This window comes from Tenrec ecaudatus, chromosome 1 (genome assembly GCF_050624435.1).
Source record: "Tenrec ecaudatus isolate mTenEca1 chromosome 1, mTenEca1.hap1, whole genome shotgun sequence".
In the NCBI taxonomy this organism is placed as follows: Eukaryota; Metazoa; Chordata; class Mammalia; order Afrosoricida; family Tenrecidae; genus Tenrec; species Tenrec ecaudatus.
Window position 1 is genome coordinate 194,344,485 of NC_134530.1, and position 21,972 is coordinate 194,366,456.

At 40.1% G+C, this 21,972-nt stretch overlaps 1 protein-coding gene across 1 annotated transcript in view; it reads left to right on the plus strand.

Annotated features, from left to right (window-relative positions):
• XPR1 (xenotropic and polytropic retrovirus receptor 1) overlaps positions 1 to 21,972 on the plus strand; it is a 212,113-nt gene that overhangs the window by 26,202 nt on the left and 163,939 nt on the right. Inside the window, exon 2 of the mRNA XM_075528060.1 lies at positions 9,650 to 9,701. Within this exon, the coding sequence (XP_075384175.1) occupies positions 9,650 to 9,701 (52 nt within the window). The remainder of the gene's footprint in view (positions 1 to 9,649; positions 9,702 to 21,972) is intronic.

The following is a 21,972-nucleotide window of genomic DNA, read 5'->3' on the forward strand; positions in this document are numbered from 1 at the left end:
TTTCTTACACACATATGAGTGTCTATTAATTTGTTTCTCTAGTCTACCCAGACTAACACACATGTTCACACAGAGACATGATTGGCTATGACCTGATTGACAGGCTAGACTCCACCCCTTTACTCAAGTTGACAGGAGATTATGTAACTGCCACATGGTATAAGGCAGTGGTTCTCAACCTTCCTAATGCCACGACCCTTTAATACAGTTCCTCATGTTGTGCTGACCCTAACCATAAAGTTATTTTTGTTGCGACTTCATAACTGTAGTTTTGCTACTGTTATGAATCGGTGACCCCTGTGAAAGGGCCGTTGGACCCACAGCTTGAGATCCACTGGTATAAGGTAAATTTTAGACTAGTAACCACAGACTCAGCTGTTCAAACTCAGCACCTACTCTGAGGGGAAAAGGTGAGGCTGTCTGCTCTTTGAAAGATTTATAGCTTTAGGAACCATAGATAGGGTTGTTATGAATTGGAATCAATTTAATAATATTTAAATATTGCAACCCAAACCCAAATCCCTTGTAATTGAGTCATATCGACACTATATAAGATTTTCAAGGCTTTGCAATTCCTTACCAGAGCAGACAGCCACAGTTTCCCCTGTAGCAGCTGGTGGTTTGGAACTACCAACCTTGTACTTAGCAGTCCAATGCTTTACTGACAGTACCACCAGGGAAATCACGTTTTGTATATTGAATTACTTTCTACCGAAAACATACTTTTAAATTCCATGAAATTTTCTAGTTAAGCATGTTTCTAATATACTGCAGACATTGTGGTTGTCTCCTTTTATGCAAAGTGAACTGATTCATAGGCTTTCCAAGACTGACCTTGAGAGGCAGATCACCAGGCCTGCCTTCCAGGGAGTTTCTGGGTGGGTTTGTGCTGCCAACCTTTCAGCTGGTGATCACAAGCTCTTGTACAAGATTCACTGATGGTAAATTTCTATGTATTAGAGTTTAAGAACCGGTGTATGTTTTTATTGACTTTATTGAACATTTCTATCAGCAAAAATAAAACAAGGTTAGTTCGTATCTATTTGAGAGCAGAAAAGACTATTTAGGAGGGAGACTTTGTACACAACACATGGGAATGCTATATAAGGTCTCTTGAGACCTATACTTGTCCTGTGCACTTGAGTATCAAGAAAACAGGACTGATTTCTAAGTGATGCGACAAGGAAATCAGGTCAGGTGTAACTGACTTGCAAATTATTCACAGACTATCCATTTCAGGTGAAAAATTTTTAAAAGGGAATGCAAAAAGGAAGTGAAAACTGAAAAAGAGATAATTAGGGAGTGTTTCTGCCGTGCTGTAGATCAGCCCATAATGTGTGTATTTTTAAGAATATATTCCAGTTTAATTCAAGAGTTGCATTTGGAAATGTTCAGGAGAAAAAGTAGTGGAAATTTTATCCAATTATTATGATTCCTTTAAAGACTTATGATACAAATGCTCTTTGCCCTTCCTCTTCAAATGCTGTACTTGTTTTATCGTCTGTTTCTACAGCAGTTAGAATGCAGTGTGCTGACTGTGAATTAATGTTGAAGCCAACAAAAACATGATAGGCTAGATATTTTACTGATGGAGGCGATATTTATTGTATGCTATGTATGAGGCTAGTGGTAAGCTGATAGGAGATTGTAAGCTTCTGATTCCCTTATGGTGTCTGAAACCCATCTTGATGATGCAAAGGAGATTTTAGTTGATCTGCTGTGGGTTATTAAAAATTAGCAACATAAAACAACTTGTATTGGTATTGAAAATATGCTCTATACGAGTATAACGCTTGAACTGTACTGTTTTGTAAAATAGCTGCATTGCTAGGAAGTTTAATTTTTCAGATTTCACAGTTTAACATAAAACAGACACCTTTGTTATGTAGAACATACTGAAACTGAGCTCTGCATATATTTTTTAGGTGCCTGTCGAACATGCTGTGTTTTCACATCAATAATCATCTAAAAATATAATGGCATATTTCTAATCAAGGAGAAGACTATTTTATTATCATACAACCAGAGTCTGTATTGCCTCTGTTAATTCTTGTGTGGGCATGTTGGTTCTGACAATTAAAACGGACCCACATCTATTGCACAAATGATGTGTTCCAGTGAAGGGACAAATGATATCATAGCCCCCGGTCTGAAATTAGTTTTGTAGTAGATTACATTCTAATAACTAATTTTTTTTCTAATAACTAATATTTTATGGAGCATTTTGTATGTTTTTGGCTCTGTTCTAAATATTCTTCATGTATAGTCATGAATCATAATATAAGAATTTTTTTATCATTTTATTAGGGGCTCATCTAACATCATCCCTACATACAATTGTGCAAAGCACATTTGTACATTCACTGGCCTCATCATTCTCAAAACATTTGCTGTCCACCCAAACCCCTGGTATCAGCTCCTCATTTTTCCCACTCCTTCCCCGCTGCCCCCTCCCCCATGAACCCTTGATAATTTACAAATTATTATTTTGTCATATCTTGCACTGCCCGACGTCTCCCTGCACCCACTTCTTTGCTGTCCATCCCCCAGGGAGGAGATCATATATAGATCCTTGTCATTGTTCCCTCCTTCCAACCCATCTTCCCTCCACCCTCCCAGTATCGCCACTCACACAAGTCTTAAAGGGATCATCTGCCTTGGACTGTTTCTAGCTCCCGTCTGTACCAGTGTCCATCTTCTGGTCTAGCCAGATTTGTAAGGTAGAATTGGGATCATGATAGTGCGGAGGTGAGGTGGAAGGAAGCATTTAGGAACTAGAGGTAAGTTGTATGTTTCGTCACTGCTACATCGCACCTTAACTGGCTCGTCTCCTCCCCGAGACCCTTCAGTGGGGGATGTCCAGTAGCCTACAAATGGACTTTGAGTTTCCACTCTGCATTCCCCTCCTCATTCACAATGATATGATTTTTTGTTCTGATGATGCCTGATACCTGACCCCTTGACACCTTGTGATCGCACAGACTGGTGTGCTTCTTCCATGTGGGCTTTGTTGCTTCTGTGCTAGATGGCCTGTTGTTTACCTTCAATTCTTTAAGACCCCAGATGCTATATCTTTTGATAGCCAGGCACCATTAGCTTTCTTCACCACATTTGCTTATTTACCAGCTTTGTCTTCAGCGATTGTGTTGGGAAGGTGACCATCATAGAATGCCAATTTAATAGAACAAAATATTCTTGCATAGAGGGAGGAGTACTTGTGTGGAGTCCCAATGTCCTTCTACTACCTTAATACTACACCTATCAATATATGCACATAAATCTATTTCCCCATTCTCATATATAAATATATTTACACATGTACATGCCTTCATTTAGACCTGTATAAATGCCCTTTGCCTCATCTCTCTTTCCTCTATTTCTTTTGACTTTCCACTTGTCCCACTATCACGCTCAGTCTTCATTTGGGTTTTAGTAACTCCTCTTGGTTGCATTACCCTTGACCATGCCCTACCAGAACCCCTATGCCCTTCTCACCACCGATTTGGATCACTTGTTCCCTTGTCCCTGGGTTTGTTAACATCACTACCTTTCCCCCACCTCCCCATCTCCCATGTCCCCCCAGAACTGTTGGTCCCATTGTTTTCTCCTCCAGATTGTTCATCCAGCCTATCTTATTTAGACAGACCTGCAGAGATGATAACATGCACAAAAACAAGACAGAGCAAAACCAAGCAACAATATACGACAAAAACAACAAACCAATGGCAAAAAACAAAACACAATAAGAAAGAAAATCTTGTAGTTAGCTCAAGGACTGTTTGTTGGCCTTTAGGAGTTTTCCAGTCCAGTCTGTTGGGGCACCACGCCCTGGCCCCAAAGTCCACCTTCAGCATACCCTAGGGACCTCACTGCTCCATTCCCTTGCTGATCTGTTACACCCCCTTATTGTTTTGCCTCTGTGTGGAGGGATTAGATCAGGCGCAATTCCCACACTGTGTCTCCAGTGTTGTCCCCTGGAGGGCTATGGATCAGTGAGGGACGTCATGCCTTATAGTGGGGCTGGCCATGTAGTCTTTTCTGTGGACTGGCTGCTCTGAATGGGAACATTGTCCTCAAGGCATGGGGGTGCCAGGATGTGCTCCAGACTCTCCTACTCCCCCTTCATCTGCTCCTGTGTGCTCTGATCAGATATGTCGCTCTTCCAGAGCTGCAGATTCAGTGCTGTCCTCTGAAATAAATTCTTCTTGGGGGAGGTGCAGGTGTCCACGTAGTTGGGATTGTGTCTGGCCAGACAGACCTCTCCACTGGTTCCCTACTCCACGCATATTGCATTCATATCTTGGAGCACTGGGTTGAAGTCTGGTCCCTCTTTCCCTGTGGAGACATAAACAATATCCTCCCCTTAGGTGGGTTAGTGCTCTGTGCCCCTGCTACCCATTTCTTTATTAATATTTTTTTCCTTTCCCCATCTCCTTTTTAGTTGGCTACCATATGTATCCATGTATTTGGTCTGGTCCCTGCCATACTACCTGGTCCTCACCCCAGGAATGTTTGCATACAGTAACCTTTTCCCTGTGCCCCTTTTGCATTTTTTAAAAACTTACCTCAGTGGACTTATGTTGTACTTGTCCTTTTGTGCTTGGCTTATTTTTCTTAGCATGATTTCCTCCAGTTCTTCCCATGCAGCAATGTGCTTCATATATTCATCACTGCTTTTTAGCGATGTGTAGTACTCCGTTATATGTATGTACCACAGCTTTTTAATCCACTCATCAGTTTATGGAAATCTGTGTTGTTTCCAACTCCTTGCAGTTGTGAACTGTACCACAATGAACATTGGAGCAGAGATGTCTGGTTCTTTCTTACCTCTGCACAGTAGGGGATTGCTGGGTTGTATGGTAACTCAATTTCCATCTGTTTTAGTTATCGCTAGATTGATTTCCATAGTGGCTATACATATTTACAGGTCCGCCAGCAGTGGATGAGAGTTCTTGTCTCCCCACAGCCCCTCCAACACTTGTTGCTTTCTGATTTTTTTAATTGGGCTACCTTTGAGGGCGTTACGTGGTACCTCATTGTTGTTTTAATTTGCATTTCTCTTATGGCTAATGATGGGGAACATTTTCTCATATGTTTGTTGGCCATTCGGATTTCTGCCCCTGTGAATCATCTGTTCAGGTCCTTTGGCCACCTCCTCAGTGGGCAATTAAGTTTTTTTTTCTTTTTGGAAGCTAGCAGAGTATTGTAGATTGTAGTAGTAAGGCCTTTGTCTGAAGTGTCATTGCTAAAGATGTTTCCCATTCGGCGTACTCTCTTATTACTGTCTTGGTGAATTCTTTTGATGTACACAGGTGTTTTATCTTCAATATATCCTATTTGTCAATTTGTGTCTCCTCTGTGTTTGTGTATTCCTTGTGCCAAAGTTCTCAAGCTGGTCCCAACTCCCTCATTGATGGCCCTAATAGTTTGGGGTTTAACTTGAAGGTCTGTGAGTTACCTTGAGTTTATTCTTGTGCATGGAGTGAGATGAGGGTCTTGTTACATTTTTCTGCAGGTAAATAACCATTTTTTCCAGCACCACTTGTTAAAGAGGGCATTTGTTTCCCATTGGATATTTTTTGGTCCCTTATCAAAGATCAGTTTTCTGTATGCTGATGATTTTATTTCTGGGTTTTCAGTTCTTTTCTATTGGTCTGAGTATCTGTCGTACCAATTCCAGGCAATTTTGATAGCTATGGTTGTATAGTATGTGCTAAGTCAGGTAAAGCAAGCCCTCCCACTGTGTACTTCTTGAGGAGTTCTCTTCTAATTCTGGGCTTCTTCCCTCTGTATATGAAGTTCATAATCAGGTTTTCCATTTCTTTGAAGAAAGATGAAGGTAATTGTATTGGGATGGCATTAAACTTACATAGTGCCTTAGGCAGAACTGACATCTTGACTATATTGAGTCTTCTAATCCACAAGCATGGGATGTTCTTCCATTTGTTGAGGTCACTCTTGGTTTCTTGTAATAGTATTCTGTAGTTTTCCCCATATAGATCTTTTGTTCTGTTAGTCAGGTGTATCCCTAGATATTTCAATTTGTGTTTGACTATTGTGAAGGGTACCACCTATTTTTTAAAAAACATTTTATTAGGGACTCATACAACTCATCACAATTCATACAATCCATACATACATCAATTGTATAAAGCACATCTGTACATTCTTTACTCCACTCTCTCTTCTTCATAGTTTCCACTGATAGGTCTGAGCATATTCTTTTTTAGGAACCTTTATATTGTTATTGCTTGTTTTCCCCTAGCTGCTCTCATGATTTTCTCCTTTTCTTCAAAATTGGATAGTTTAACTTTAATGTGCCTGAATCTTGGGATTCAGTCTAGCTGGTGTTTTTTCAGCTTCCTGAATGGTTGCCTGGTTTTCGTTCATTATGATGGGGAAGTTTCCCTCCAAAAATTCTCTCACTATTGTTTCAGATGACTTCTTTTTTGAATCTTCCTCCGGTTATTCAGTTATTCTGATGTTGTTCTCTTCATAGCATCAGACGTAGCTGTTAGGTTTTCTTCAGCTTTTCTGATGATCTTATTAGATTTTTGTCCACGTTAGTTAAAGTCTGCTTGGCTGTCCTCCAAGTCACTGGCGCGGTTCTCTGTTTCTTCCTGTTGATTGTTGAGGTCCGTGAGTCTACTGGTTTTTGTTATCTCTTTCCTAAGCTCTTGTATTTCCCTTTGTTGTATGAACTTTATCTCCTCTATCAGTTCATCCTTTTTCTGTATTGTTTCCCTCATCCTGTATGACTCCAAGCAGCATTCTGAAAAATTCTTTCTGTGGCAGTTCCATGCCTGCTTCTTCTATACATGTCATTATGTTCAGGACATCTTCTGCCATTGCCTTTTGTTTCTCCTGTTTTTTCATTGAGGTCGTTTGATTGTTGTTTGCATTACATTGTGTTAGAGGAGCCAGGTGTCATTTTTCAGGGAGGTGAAGAGAACTGGCTATCTCTGGGAGACTTGTAGGTATGCTTCATTGAACTGCCTACAGCTAATTTCACTGTGGAATTAACCTACCAAATTAACCTCCTGTGGCTTCCCTCTTAGGGGAGTGGCCCAGAAGGCTGGTGGTTTGCTTGATTTGGTGTTGTGGAGGTTGGGTAGAGGTTTCTGCAGCAGCTTGGAATGTTCACGAGTGTTGGCCAAGCTGCCTTCGGCCTTGTGAGGCACTAAGGTAGGCAGGAGGAAGTTTCCTCAGTCACGTGGGATAACAGAGGTGAAATAGGTGCTCCCCCCGCCACACAAGCATGGATTTCCCAGTAAGAAGTTGGGCGGAGTATCCCCTGGTGTAGGTCTGCAGGGCTTTCCCCAGCCTTGGCCTACTCTGTACAGGGTAGAGCTCACCTAACTGGGTGGGGTTCACGCATAAATGCCCTAAGCTAAGGGGAATGATTTGGAGGTCAGCAGTGGAGTGTGAGAGAACAGGAGAGAGAGGATAAAAAATTAAAAAGTAAGCCTGCTTAAACTGAGCCCCAATCCCTGCCTGTGGAGCTGCAAGGGTTTCGGTGGAAAACTGTGGCTGTGTTGACATTAAGCCCCTGCACCATTTCCAAATGGTCCCAGCTCTGGCGGAGACAGTGGCGGGGCTAAAGTCAAGCCCTAACCGGCCTCCACTGTTGTAGGCTAAAAGTCCCCAGCCCCTCAAAACCTTGTGAATCTGTGCCTACTTATCTTTATGATGCTCTTCCTGTAATCCAGCATTGTTGAATTTTCTTCTAAGTAACTCTCCTGGGCTGATTTCTGAGGAATCCCTCCTGTACATGTTACTAAGTTGCCATCTTCTTGGAAGTTCCCATAAGAATGTATATGAGTTTTAGGTTTTGCTCCCCTGCCATAGTAGAGACAAATACTAGAATTGCATCAACATCTGACAAAGTACTAGGTAGGTATTTCTTGTTCAAATGGACTTGTTACAAAATTTTCAGATTTTGTTTCAGCAAAATAACATATTTTCTTGTCATGTTAATGTTGTTGATTGAATAGTACTGGTTTGTTGAAGAAAGCATATTACTTAATTTATTGTTTAGATTTAGAGTTATGGCAAATATTAGATTTCCTTCAAGTGAAATAGTACTAATTCAGGAAATCTGTACAGTTTGTTTTTTTGTAAATGGATGTGCAATGGGTAACAATAAAGACAAATAGCCATAGGTACTAATACAATACAAACACAATCTGTTGTAAGATTTCTTTCCCTCTCTCCCACCCCTAGTTCCTAATTGGGTCTTAGTCTCTAGTCATAAGCAAAGAATAGTATATTTAGAATTCTCTGGATACTATTATAACAAGAAACATAGGAATTTTTTTTTTAAAGAGGAAACAAGTAATAAAAGCAAATTGAGTGGTCCATAATTTCATTGAATTGTTTTGATTTAAAGGAAATTATGATTCAGGTTTATAATCAGAATGAAGAGTGTCACCATTTTCTATTTATAAAACCTTAATTTATATTTTTATTTGAACTTAATTTTATGTTATTTTTATAAATTTAGTTAATTTTCATTACATATCAAGAGATTCTACTTTATATGATTTTTTAATTATCTTTCATTTTCTCCAAAGAAGAAACCCTTTGCACTCAAGAGTTATTGGGCTCCTATAGTGTAGAAATCCCTTTAGCCAGCATTGATGTTTATTTAGTTCTTGTTAACCTCACTTAATTTTGGTACTCGTGGTATAAACTGTTAAGATCTTGGCTAAGATGTTGCCTACTAGCGTAAAGGTTAGCAGTTCGAACCCACTCCAGGATGCCTCAATCCACAAGTCTGTTGAAATGCTTTCTAAAGGTCATAGCATTGAATATTTTATGCAGCATTTGTACTCTAATGCTTGTGGGTTTACCATGCACTGGAATCTTTTTTTCTGGCAACTAACAACAGCAACAATAGGAAATGCCCAGGAGTGGAACTTCATTCAGTCATTAGAGTCTCCGATATTACCAGCACCATGACAGAATCTTAACTCTTCTCTGGCTCGGTTTGTTTTATTATCCTTATACCTTTCCTATTTAACATTTAAAAAAATTCCTATCAGTGAAGCGTTCTATAACAACCACTCCATACCTGTCTAGGACTATTAAATAAAGTCTCAAACTGCAATCTGCATATATAAGATCTTCTGGATTAGAACTCTTATTTTTCTAAGCCTGGAAGTTAGTGGTCCCTGAGATATCTGATGTACACCTGTTGGGCTGCTATTCCCAGGATTAGCATTTTGAATTGGTCAGCTGCTCCTTGAGAGAATGATGTGGTGACATTCTATTTAAGTATAGATATACATCCTTGGAAACCCCACAAGGAAGTTCTACTCTGCCATGTGTGGTTGCTGTATGGAATCAACTTGATGGAGTGGGATTGGTTTGGTTATACAAATTACATTTCTTATATGTCCTTTCTCTGATTTTAAAGATTGAGCAACACTGAGTGGTTCAATATGTAATATTTGTGCAATATATAATTTTGCCCTTACTTTATTGAAGTTGATTGACGTATTTCACTAAATTCTGAATTTACCGAACTATATATAGTCATTTCTAGGATATTGAAAGAATTAATTGTGAAGCTTCAAAAGTCTTCAGTATAAAGATTGCACATAGTTTCATGTATTTATTTCTTCCTTTCCCCCCCTCTCTTTAATAGGCTTTCAAGGATATGCTGTATTCAGCTCAGGACCAGGCACCTTCTGTGGAAGGTAAGATGTATTTGCCCCTATGTTTAGTTGCATAACATCTTTTTAGTGACTGACATTTTAAACAATAAAGTATAATTTGATACTCTGCCCTATTGCGTAATTTTATTTTCAATAATTTGTTATGATTATTTTAAACTTTAACCAAATTATTTCTTTTATCTAGTGCATATTTACCCTATTTAAAAAAAAACACTTTTTACTGTGATGTAGGTGAAGGAATGTAGAGCAGATGATCATTTTATATTCAGTAGTCCTTTCTCCTTCTTTCCTTAACCCTCTGCCCCTTGGTAGATTCTGCATTTTTTATCTTAAATAGTTGATTATTCTAATGGGGATGAATTCAGTTCCAAACCTGAATGGTGACTAAGGGCAATATTCTTGGGAGTTCCATCAGTCTCTCTCCAACTAGTAAGCCAGTTCTTGTATGATTTTATGATTTCTCTTTCCACGTTTCTCACCCACTCTATTTGGAACCTTCAAATGTGTTCCTTTTTAGAGGAGTTGATGGTGGTTAGGCAGCACCACGTAGTTGTGGACCCAGAGTTGTGGAGACTGATGTTTGCATGGTTCTTTAATCCATTGAGCCAATTGTCTCCCTGCTTCTCTTGATTTTCTTCCCTCTTATTGATTCCCTCTAACATTTACACCTTGATGGCTGCTCTCGAGCTTTAAAGACCTACTTACTACTCACCAAATAAGATAAAGAACATTGTTTTTGTGAACTATGTTATGCCAATTAACTTTGCTGTTCCCCTAGCCTATCGTCTGGATTTCCCAGCCCTGCAACTCATTTCCTGAATGTGTTTGGTTATGTGTATGGATATAGTTACAGCAAAGATGAATGAATACAAATTTCCTTTGCCCAGTGTGTGTGTATGTGATATACTACCATTTTCTCTTCCATACCTCCTCATCCTGCATATCCATCCAGGCATCTTCTGCTTGTAGATCACTACTATTGAAGGATTGTGTAGTGTGCTAGATCTCTTATAGTTAAGATCCTATGTCCCCTTGAGGACTGGGAATCATCAATACTTAGATTCAAATTTCTTTTTTGTATTGTGCTTCCTCTCCTTCCAGTCTATCTTGCTTCCTTCTTCCCTCCCTCCCTCTCTCTGTTTTCTTTTTTTCTTCCTTCTGTATATCTTTCCATCCATTTCTGACTTACTGACCATCTGTTAGTCTATCTATCCATTCATTGATTCATAAATCCTTAGTTCTTAGTCTGTGCAATGCAGTTTTTCTTTCTTTCTATGGTTTGTTTTTAATGTAGAGCTATAATTAGACAACAGAGCATATTTGTTGTGGTTGTGCATGTATGTTTATGCAAGCATATATATTTATGTATGTGCACAGTTTGGCAGCCATGAAATGACTGACTTTTTTTAAACATTGATAATTGTTTCGTTTTAATATATATATTTGGGAAACACTAGCCGTGCCTTTGCTATCACCTGCATGTGCAGGACTTGAAAATTATATTCTCATATTCCTTGTCCATCTGACTCGGTCAGAAGGAAACTAATGTGGACACACTTAGGAGGAGCACTGTGGGTTCATCAGCGCACTGACAGGTTTGGGTGCTGGCATGATTGCGGGCATGAGTCTATAGTGCTTGAAGGTAGGCTCCTTAAGATTAGTTTGGAGTGTGGAGATGATCTAGTAACCCAGCCCAGCTGATGGGTGCTGACTTAGAAATTTGAAGGGAACTGGTTTTGTTCAAACCCATCATGTCCCCAAGATGGGCTGGCTTCTTCAGATGGAGTGCTTCCTGCTTGCCAGGACTGCTATTGCTGTTTAAGAAGTGATTCCCTTCCTATAGGCCTCTGGAGAAAATTATGGCCTTATGAACAATTTTATTGGTGTTACTGAAATAGAGTTAACAAGAAGGTAATTCCATGGAGGAAGCCCTGTGCCATAGGAGCTTAAAAATCTTCACTGCCTTTTCACTGCTGGCACATAAAAAGGAGTCGTAGTACCCTGTGCCACCTTGTGCTTTCAAAGCCGTGGTTACCTCCCCAATTGTCTTTATTGGTTTTTCCTTTTGTAGTATCTCAACATCTGTTCGTCAGCTCATTCTTTATGGGATTACCTTTAATAGGTTAGAGAGAGAGAAGGTTGTAGAAATTATCATGTTAGTAAATAACAAACTAATTTAACAACTGTTGTGGGAATTTTCCTTTTTGTGAGTCTGTGTATTTAACATTTTACCTCATGTTTTTTCAGGAGAGATGAATAAAAAAAGTATACACCAAGACCATTCTAGATAAGGTGTAGTAATTAATATATTTATAACACAATAGATTTGTAATCAGTAATGCAAAAATATATATTTTAATCATTTTATTGGAGGCTCATACAACTCTCACAATCCATACATACATCAATTGTATAAAGCACATTTGTACATTTGTTACTCTCATCATTCTCAAAATATTTGCTCTCCACATAAGCCCCTAGCATCAGCTCCTCATTTTTACCCCTCCCTCTCCTCCCTCATGAACCCTTGATAATTTGTAAATTATTATTTTGTCATATCTTACACTGTCTGACTTCTCCCTTCACCCACTTCTCTTTTCTCCATCCCCAGGGAGGAGGTTATGTGTAGCTCCTTGTAATCCCCCTCTCTACCCATCAAACCTGTTGCTTCACATTTCTCTCTCTCTCCGTTTTACTCTTAACAAATTACAGAGATAGAGTAAATCATGCTTCTCAATGTATGGCAGATATATAAAGACCCTATATATGTGTGTGTGTGTGTGTGCGTGTGCACGCCTTATAGGGTCTTTCTAAAGTCTTTCCTTCGTTTGTTTCCTTACTTACTCATTTTTATCCTCACACATGATTCTTTAGGCCACACTGGTTAACAAACACCATTTATTTGAATGTATTCAGCTCTATTTTATCTTTATGTATACTGTCAAGAAATCCTCAATTTTGAATTAGTTAACTTTAGCAACTTGTTTGTATAGTTGTATTAAAGAAGACCTTCCCATTCCTAGAACCAAGGTACTCAACTATTTTTCTATTAATTGCCTAGTTTTTATTCCTAACCATTCCTTCTAACATCTAGAAATTTTTTTCTTTAGTTTTTTAAACCATGGTTTTAATATGTTGGTATTAAATGGTTTTATAATGTTTCACTGAGTTTTAGAGTATAAGATATTTTTTAACAGTTTTATTAGTGCTTTATCCACATCTCATACAATTCAGTAATTCATTCATATCTATTATATAGTTATTACCACATTCAATTCTAGAACATTTTCTTGTTCCTTGTACTTATGCTTTTCATGTAATTTTTTCTAATTGTGGCAAAAATAAGATTTAATATTTAATTCAAGGACATATATGATATATCCTAATACTTAATTTTCATTGGGTTAATTATTTCTTATTTTACATGTCCTGAAGAATAACTATTCAAAATATTTTACGAAAGAAGTAAAACTGAAATTATATATATTTTAAGCTGATTTACCATATTGTATACTTGATTTAATATTAGTTCTTTTAACTTTATTATCAAGGAATAACTATGTTAATGACTTTTTCCTTTTTTAATAAAGATGGTAATAAAGACAATATGAAGTGTACTGAAGATTGTAGCAAACTCTAGTCTTCCCAGGAACTTTAGCATGTTTCTGGTAGTTTTTCCATTCTCTTTTCAGTTATTACTAGAAAAACACAGAATTCCCTGAAAGTATACTCAAAAATGACAAATACTTACAGATAAGAATCTTCTCTTTATCTCATTGCCTAGGACATGAAATTCTCTGTAGCTCCACAGTGGGAGTGTTGAAGTCTGTTCATGATGGGTGCATGCTACTTTCATATGGGGAATATTCTGCACTTGTTCTTTCTTCCTTTGGTCATGGAAACAGACTAAATGGTAGTTTCTTTCCTCATAAATGTGGATTTTTCACTTTTGAGTCATTTGAGAATTAAAGTTCTTGGAAATTGGTTTATCCTTTTTTTGGGGAAAAAAAAAGGATCTTGGGCAAGTAACATTTTTTCTGGGCTGACATTTCCTAGTTAGAGCAGTAACTGTTGCCATTGAGTTAATTCTGACTCGGGATGACCCCGTCTGTATCACAGTAGAACTGTGCTCCTTAGGGTCTTTTTTTAATGATTAAAAAATTGTGGCTTAATTATGATTTGAAAGTTTATTAACCAAATTAGTTTCTTATTCAAAGATTTATATACATTTTGTTTTGTGACTTTGGTTGTAGTGCCCTCAGTGCAACAACATTCCTTCCCAGTTTCTCCCTGGGTTACCGTTTCCACTTACCTGTCTTTCCAGCCTGCCCCTCACATGTTTTAGTATTCCGAAGAGCATAGTCATCACAGGAATTATTGTTCACTTTATAGGGCTGCATATTGTTTGCTGAAAGCTTATTTTCACGGTGATCCATTGGTAGGTTTAAAGGGTGCCTAATAGTGAGAGTTTCAAGGGTTACACTGGTCTTTATCAGACCAGTACATCTTCTGTATGTTTTCTTGTGCTCAGTGTAGGTAGGGTCTTCTACTGTGATTCTGATCAGAATGATCAGTAGTGGTAGCTGGGCTCCAACTTGTTCTTCTGGTCTTGGGCTAGTGGTTCATGTGGTCCATTGGACCTTTGGACTAATTGTTTCCTTGGGTCATGGATTCTCTTAACTCCAATAGTTATATCTTAGCTATAGCCATTCACAAGCTTTTAAGAACACCAGGGTAGCCAAAATCGGGATTCTGCCGTAATTTTTTAGTTAATAGTTATCCTTCTTTTCTACAACAATTCGCCAGTAAGTTTATAGGCCTCTTAAGTTTATTGATTGGTTTATTAACATAGAAACAGTTATCAAAAAAAGAAGCAGTTACCAGAGAGTTTATTCTAACATATAGTAACCCCATAGGTGGCAGAATAGAACTGTACTCCATAAGTTTTCAATGGCTAATCACCTAGTGTCTCTTTTGAGGTACCTGTTGGTGGATTCGAACCTTCACACTGAGACTAAGATCTTGTATATACAAAGGAGGTTCCTTCCTTTTTCCTATTTGTAGTATTTAGAGAACATTTATTTTTAAAATATATATTTTATTTAATTTCTGTTACACCTGCATCAATTAAATATAAGTGGTTATAACTTCATATTTATAATCTAAAAACATTCTTACTACATTAGGAATCTTTCTTTTTATGCATACTCTGAATTACTTTCTAGTCCTAAGAAAGGGAAATAAGGTATTCATGGTTGATAATATGAAATGTTTTGCTCTTCATGCTTTTTTTAAAAAAATCTTTTAATTAGAGGCTTGTACAACTCACAATCCATACATCCACCCATTCTGTCAAGCACGTTTGTACATTTGTTGCCTTCATCATTCTCAAAATATTTGCTTTCTACTTGAGCCGTTGGTGTCAGCTCCTCATTTTTAAAAAGTTATTTTATTGGGGCTCGTACAATTCTTATCACAATCCATACATAAATCCATTGTGTCAAGCACATACGTACACTTGTTGCCATCATCATTCTCAAAACATTTACCTTCTACTTGAGCCCTTAATATCGGCTGCTCGTTTTCCCCCTCCCTCCCCACATCCCCCTACCTCATGAACTCTATATAAATTATTATTATTTTGTCGTATGTTACACTGTCCAATGTCTCCCCCCGCCTTCTTCTCTGCTGTCCCTCCTCCAGGGAGGAGGCTATACATAGATTCTTATAATCAGTTCCCCCTTTCTACACCACATTCCCTCCATCCTCCAGGCATCGCTGCTCTCACCACTGGTCCTGAAGGAGTCATCTGTCCTGGATTCCCTGTGTTTCCTGTTGCTATCTCTACCAATGTACATCCTCTGGTCTAGCCGTATTTGTAAGATAGAATTGGGATCATGAGGGGTGCGGGGAAGGAAGCATTTAAGAACTAGAGGAAAGTTTTATGTTTCATCGTTGCTACCCTACACCCTGGCTCATCTCCTCCCCACAGCCCTTCATTAAGGTTGGCTACTGATGGGCTTTGAGTCTCCTCTCGGCACTCACCCACATTTACAATGATATGATTTTTTGTTCCTTGATGCTTGATACCTGATCCTTTCAACAGCTCGTGGTCACACAGGCTGGTGTGTTTCTTCCATGTAGGCATTGTTGCTTCTGAGCTAGATGGCTGCTTGTTTATCTTTGAGTCTTTAAGACCCCAGACGCTATAGATAGCCGGGTACCATCAGCTTTCATCACTACATTTGCTTATGCACACGTTTGTCTTCATTGATCGTATCAGGAAGGTGGGCACCCATTGATATGATTTTTAGTTCTTTGATGTTTGATAACTGGTCCCTTCTACACCTCGTGGTCAGACAGGCTGGTGTGCTTCTTCCATGTGGGCTTTGATGCTTCTCAGCTAGATGGCCGCTTATTTATCTTCAAGCCTTTAAGACCCCAGATGCTATATCTTTTGATAGCCGGGCACCGTCAGCTTTCTTCACATTTGCTTATGCATTCATTTTTCTTCAGCAATCGTGCCAGGAAGATGTGCATACTGGAATGCCAATTTAATAGAACAATGTGTTCTTGCATTGAGTAAGTGCTTGAGTGGAGGCCCAATGTCCATCTGCTGCCTTAATACTAAACCTATAAATATATGCATAAAGATCTGTTTCCCCACACTCTTATATAAATATATTTACATATGTACATTCCAGTCTTTAGACCTCTATAAATACCCTGTGCCACCTAGTTCTTTCCTCTATTTCCTTTTACTTTCCTGTTGTCCCACTATCATGGTCAGCCTTCATTTGGGTTTCAGTAATTTCTCTCGGTTACCTTGCCCTTCCTGAATCCCTACCAGGCTTCCCACACCCTCCTTGCTACTGATTTTGGATCATTTTTTGCTCCCATGTCCCTGGGTTGGTCATACCCACCTCCTTGCCCCCCTCCTCCCCCTCTCCTGTGTCCCCCGGAACCTTGGTCCCGTTGTTTTCTCCTTCAGACTATTCATCCAGTCTATCTTACCTAGATAGATCTGTAGAGATAATAATATGCACCAAAAATCAAGCCATAGCAAGATAAGCGATGAGTGAGAACAAAGCGATGACAATAAAGAAGGAAACCAATTACCCATAGAAGAATAAATTAATTAAAAGAAAAAAGTTTTACAAAGAAAGAAAAACCTGTAAATAGATCAAGGTCTGATTTTTTTATTTCTAGGCTTGTCCTTCAGTCAGGTCCAATGGGGCACTATGCTGTCGCCCCAGAGCCTGTTCTTTGTACTCCCTTGGGGGCTCCCTGCTCTGCTCCCATGGTTGCTGTGCCGCACACTTCTGGTGGTTTACCTTGGTGTCACAATGTCAGTCTGGGCCAGTCCCGACCCTGAGTCTCCAGTGTTGTCCCCCTTTGGGCCCTGGGCCATCAAGGGACGGCATGTGTCGTAGTGGGATCAGCCATATTATCCACTCTGTCCTTTGGCTGTTCAGAGCAGGCATATCATCCTCCAGGCTTGCAAGCAAGGTTGTATCATCTGCATGTAGCAGGTTGTTAATGAGCATTCCTCTAATTCTGATGTCTTCATATAGTCCAGCTACTCAGATTATTTGCTCATCATGCAGATTGAATAAGTATGGTGAAAGGATACAACTCTCTGATGCACACTGCTATAGTTTATTGTGTCAGCCTGGCCGATAAACACAAGTAGGAATAACTGAAGGGCAGAGGGATAAATGGGCCCCAGTGGGCCCCTGGACCCATCCTGTGCTTATTTCCCCAGTTCCAGAATGCATCATTGGAATAGACATACTTAGTAACTGGCAGAACCCCCATATCGGATCCCTAAAATATGGAATAAGGGCTATCATGGTAGGAAAGGCCAAGTGGACACCATTAGAATTGCCATTACCTAGGAAAATAGTAAACCAAAAGCAATACCGCATTCCTGGAGGGATTGCAGAGATCAGTGCCACCATCAAAGACTTGAAAGATGCAGGGGTGGTGATTCCTACTACATCCCCATTTAATTCACCAATTTGGCCTGTAAAGAAGACAGATAGATCCTGGAGAATGACAGTGGATTATCGTAAACTTAACCAGGTGGTGACTCCAATTGCAGCTGCTTTCCCAGATGTGATTACATTGCTTGAGCAAATTAATACTTCTCCTGGTACATGGTATGCAGCTATTGATATGGCTAATGCCTTCTTCTCAATACCAGTCTCAAAGGACCACCAGAAGAGGTTTGCCTTCACTGGGCAGAGGCAACAATATACTTTCAAAACTCTCCCCCAGAGGTACATCAACTCTTCTGCCCTGTTCCATAATTTAGTCCGAAGGGAACTTGATCACCTGTCTATTCCACAAAATGTCACACTGGTCCATTATATTGATGACATTATGCTGATTGGACCCACTAAGGAGGATGTATCAAAGACTCTAGATTCATTGGTACAGTATCTGCGTACAAGGGGTTGGGAAATTAACCCAACAAAGATTCAGGTACCCTCCACATCAGTAAAATTTCTAGGGGTCCAGTGGTGTGGAGCATGTCGAGATATTCCTACTGAAGTGAAGGATAAGCTATTACATTTAGCTTCCCCAACGACTAAAAAAGAGGCACAACGCCTAGCGGGCATCTTGGGATTTTGGAGGCAACATTTTCCTCACTTGAGTGTTCTACTTTGACCTATTTATCAAGTGACATGAAAAGCCTCCATTTTTGAGTGGGGACCAGAACAAGAAAAGGCTCTTCAACAAGTTCAGGCTGCCGTGCAAGCTGCTTTGCCACTGGGACCATATGATCCAGCTGACCCAGTGGTGCTAGAGGTGTCAGTTGTAGATAAAGATGCAGTGTGGAGTCTTTGGCAGACCCCTATTGGTGAATCACAGTGTAGACCATTGGGATTTTGGAGTAAAGTCTTGCCATCCTCTGCGAACAACTACTCCCCCTTTGAAAAACAGCTGTTGGCCTGTTACTGGGCCTTGGTGGAGACTGAACGCCTCACCATGGGCCACCAAGTCACCATGAGGCCTGAATTACCTATCATGGACTGGGTGTTGTCTGACCCACGGAATCATAAAGTTGGACGTGCACAGCAACACTCCATTGTTAAACGGAAGTGGTATATACGAGATCGGGCCAAAGCAGGACCTGAAGGAACAAGTAAGCTGCAAGAAGAAGTGGCCCAAATGCCCACAGTCTCCACTCCTGTCACTTTGCCTCCTTTCTCCCAGTCTGCACCTATGGCCTCCTGGGGAGTTCCTTACCATACTTTAAGTGAAGACCAACACAGTCATGCTTGGTTTATGGATGGCTCTGCACGATATGCAGGTGCCACTCGTAAGTGGACAGCAGCAGCACTACAGCCCCTTTCTGGGATCTCCCTAAAGGACAGTGGTGAAGGGAAATCTTCCCAACGGGCAGAACTTCGAGCAGTGCACCTGGCCGTTCAGTTTGCATATAAGGAAAAATGGCCAGATGTGAGATTATATACTGATTCATGGGCTGTGGCTAATGGCTTGGCTGGATGGTCAGGGAATTGGAAGGACCATGATTGGAAAATTGGTGACAAGGAGGTGTGGGGAAGAGGTATGTGGATAGACTTCTCTGAATGGGCCAAGAAAGTAAAGTATATTGTATCTCACGTGAACGCTCATCAAAGGATTACCTCTGAAGAGGAGGACTTTAATAATCAAGTGGATAAGATGACACGTGCTGTGGAGACTGGTCCTCCTCTTTCCTCTGCCACCCCTGTTATCGCCCAATGGGCACATGAACAAAGTGGACATGGCGGCAGGGATGGAGATTATGCATGGGCACAGCAACATGGACTTCTACTCACCAAGGCTGACTTGGCCACTGCCACTGCTGAGTGCCCCATTTGCCAGCAACAAACCAACATTAAGTCCAAGATATGGGACAATTCCTCAGGGAGATCAATCAGCAACTTGGTGGCAGGTTGACTACATAGGACCACTTCCATCATGGAGGGGACAGCGTTTTGTTCTTACTGGAATAGACACCTACTCTGGATATGGATTTGCCGTCCCTGCACGTGATGCTTCTGCCAAAACTACTATTTGTGAACTTACAGAATGCCTCATCCACCGGCATGGCATCCCACATAGCATTGCTTCAGATCAAGGAACTCACTTTACAGAAAATACAGTGCGGCAATGGGCCCATTCCCATGGAATCCACTGATCGTATCATGTTCCTCATCATCCTGAAGCTGCCGGCTTGATAGAACGATGGAATGGACTCCTAAAGACACAATTACGGCGCCAACTCAGTGACAACTTGCGGGGCTGGGGCAATATTCTCCAGGAAGCTGTATACGCTCTAAACCAGCGGCCAATACATGGTGCTATGTCTCCAGTAGCCAGAATTCATGGGTCCAGGAACCAAGGGGTGGAAGCTGAAGTGGCACCACTCACTATTACTCCTAGTGATCCCCTTGCAGCATTTTTGCTTCCTGTCCCAGCAACCTTGTGTTCCTCAGGCCTGGAGGTCCTGGTCCCGAAGAAAGGAACTCTCCCACCTGGAAACACAGCATGGATTCCACTGAACTGGCAGCTGAGATGCCCCCTGGGCACTTTGGACTTCTCATGCCTTTGGATCAACACGTCAGGAAGAGTGTCACCGTACTGAGTGGGGTGATTGATCCTGACTACCAAGGAGAAATTGGACTGGTGTTACATAATGGAGGTAAAGAAGAGTATGTCTGGAATCCAGGAGATCCCATAGGCCGACTCTTAGTGCTACCATGCCCTGTGATTAAAGTAAATGATAAGTTGCAGCAACCCAATCCTAACAGGACTTATAATGACCCAGATCCCTCAGGAATGAAGGTCTGGGTCACCCCGCCAGGCCAAAAACTACAGCCAGCTGAGATGCTTGCTGAGGGCAAAGGTAATACAGAATGGGTAGCAGTAGAAGGAAGTTCTACCTATCAATTACGACCACGTGATCAATTGCAAAAGCGAGGCTTGCAATTGTCAATGTATTTTCTTTGTATGTGATTATTGTGTATATTTCCTTTGTTCAAGTATGTTAATATCAGATATAATTTGACTCAGGGTATTTTCATTTATATGTATGATAGATGATTGATGATAAGTATAAGTGTGATTTCATTAATATCTGGAAATTATATAAGTATGTATTGGTAAAGCATTGTGTACAGGTGCCAGGCTCGCAAGGGGTGGATTGCTGTAGTTTATTGTGACAGCCTGGCTGATAAACACAAGTAGGATTAACTGAAGGGCAGAGGGATAAATGGCTCGGTGAGCCTCGCCTTGCTTGTTCTGCGCCTCAGTTTAAAGGGGTACACTACCTGTGGGATGCCTAGCCTGTGGACTGTGTCGCTGTAAGGTGAGGTCCTTTCAAGCCCACACGATTGGAATGTTCATCTCTGGAGCTGGGGATCGACAGTTGATGACAGTTGGGGACCTGCCTTGCTGTTTGCTGCTTGAATATATATAGCCCAGCTCTCTCTCCAGAAGGGGACTGGCACCTGGCAGCTCTCAAAACTTGAAGGACTGCTAGTGTCTTACTGCTTTCTAATTTAACTGTTAATTTCTTGTATTATCTATCTGTATATTAACGGTTTATTTCTTGAATTATATATCTTTCTTTATAAGCATATTTATAAATAATTACTAGCAATATGGTTTGTCTCTCTAGAGCACCCTGTTCAATATACACACCTTTCCAGATTTTAAACCACACATCATACCCTTGTTCTGTTTGGATGAAAAAAGTAAGAAAAGCTTCTTAAACTATAGGTTCAACCAAAATCCTTGGGAAATTTGATTTCTTGGTTTGATGGTTTGCGATATCCCAGTAAAAATTGGAAAAGATGTTTAGAACTTACCTGAAAAACAAAGGTAAGTTTCTTTCACTTTAGAAGTTGAAACCTCAAATTAATCAGTTTATTGTTTTGAAGTAGAAGTTTGTAACTATCTGTTCCCTATTTTGCCCTTAAAAACTCAGAGTTAGTCATATATCAGAAATAAAATGTTTAAATGTAAGTCTTGCTGTTTTGTTCCATATTGGAAGAACAGATCATAAGAAATAATTTTTTTCCATAAGAAATAATTTCAAATAATAATATACTTGTCTCTGATACAGAAGTAAAATCACTTACCTTTTGGGCGGAATTGAGGCCTAAAGTTCACACAGAAGATGTAGAATTTAAGAGATATATCCTGTCACTGATGGCATTGGCTTTGTTTTCAACTCTCCTGTTAGACTCTAGCTGGCCAGGATTAGATTTATCGATGACATTTTACTCCTGTTCTT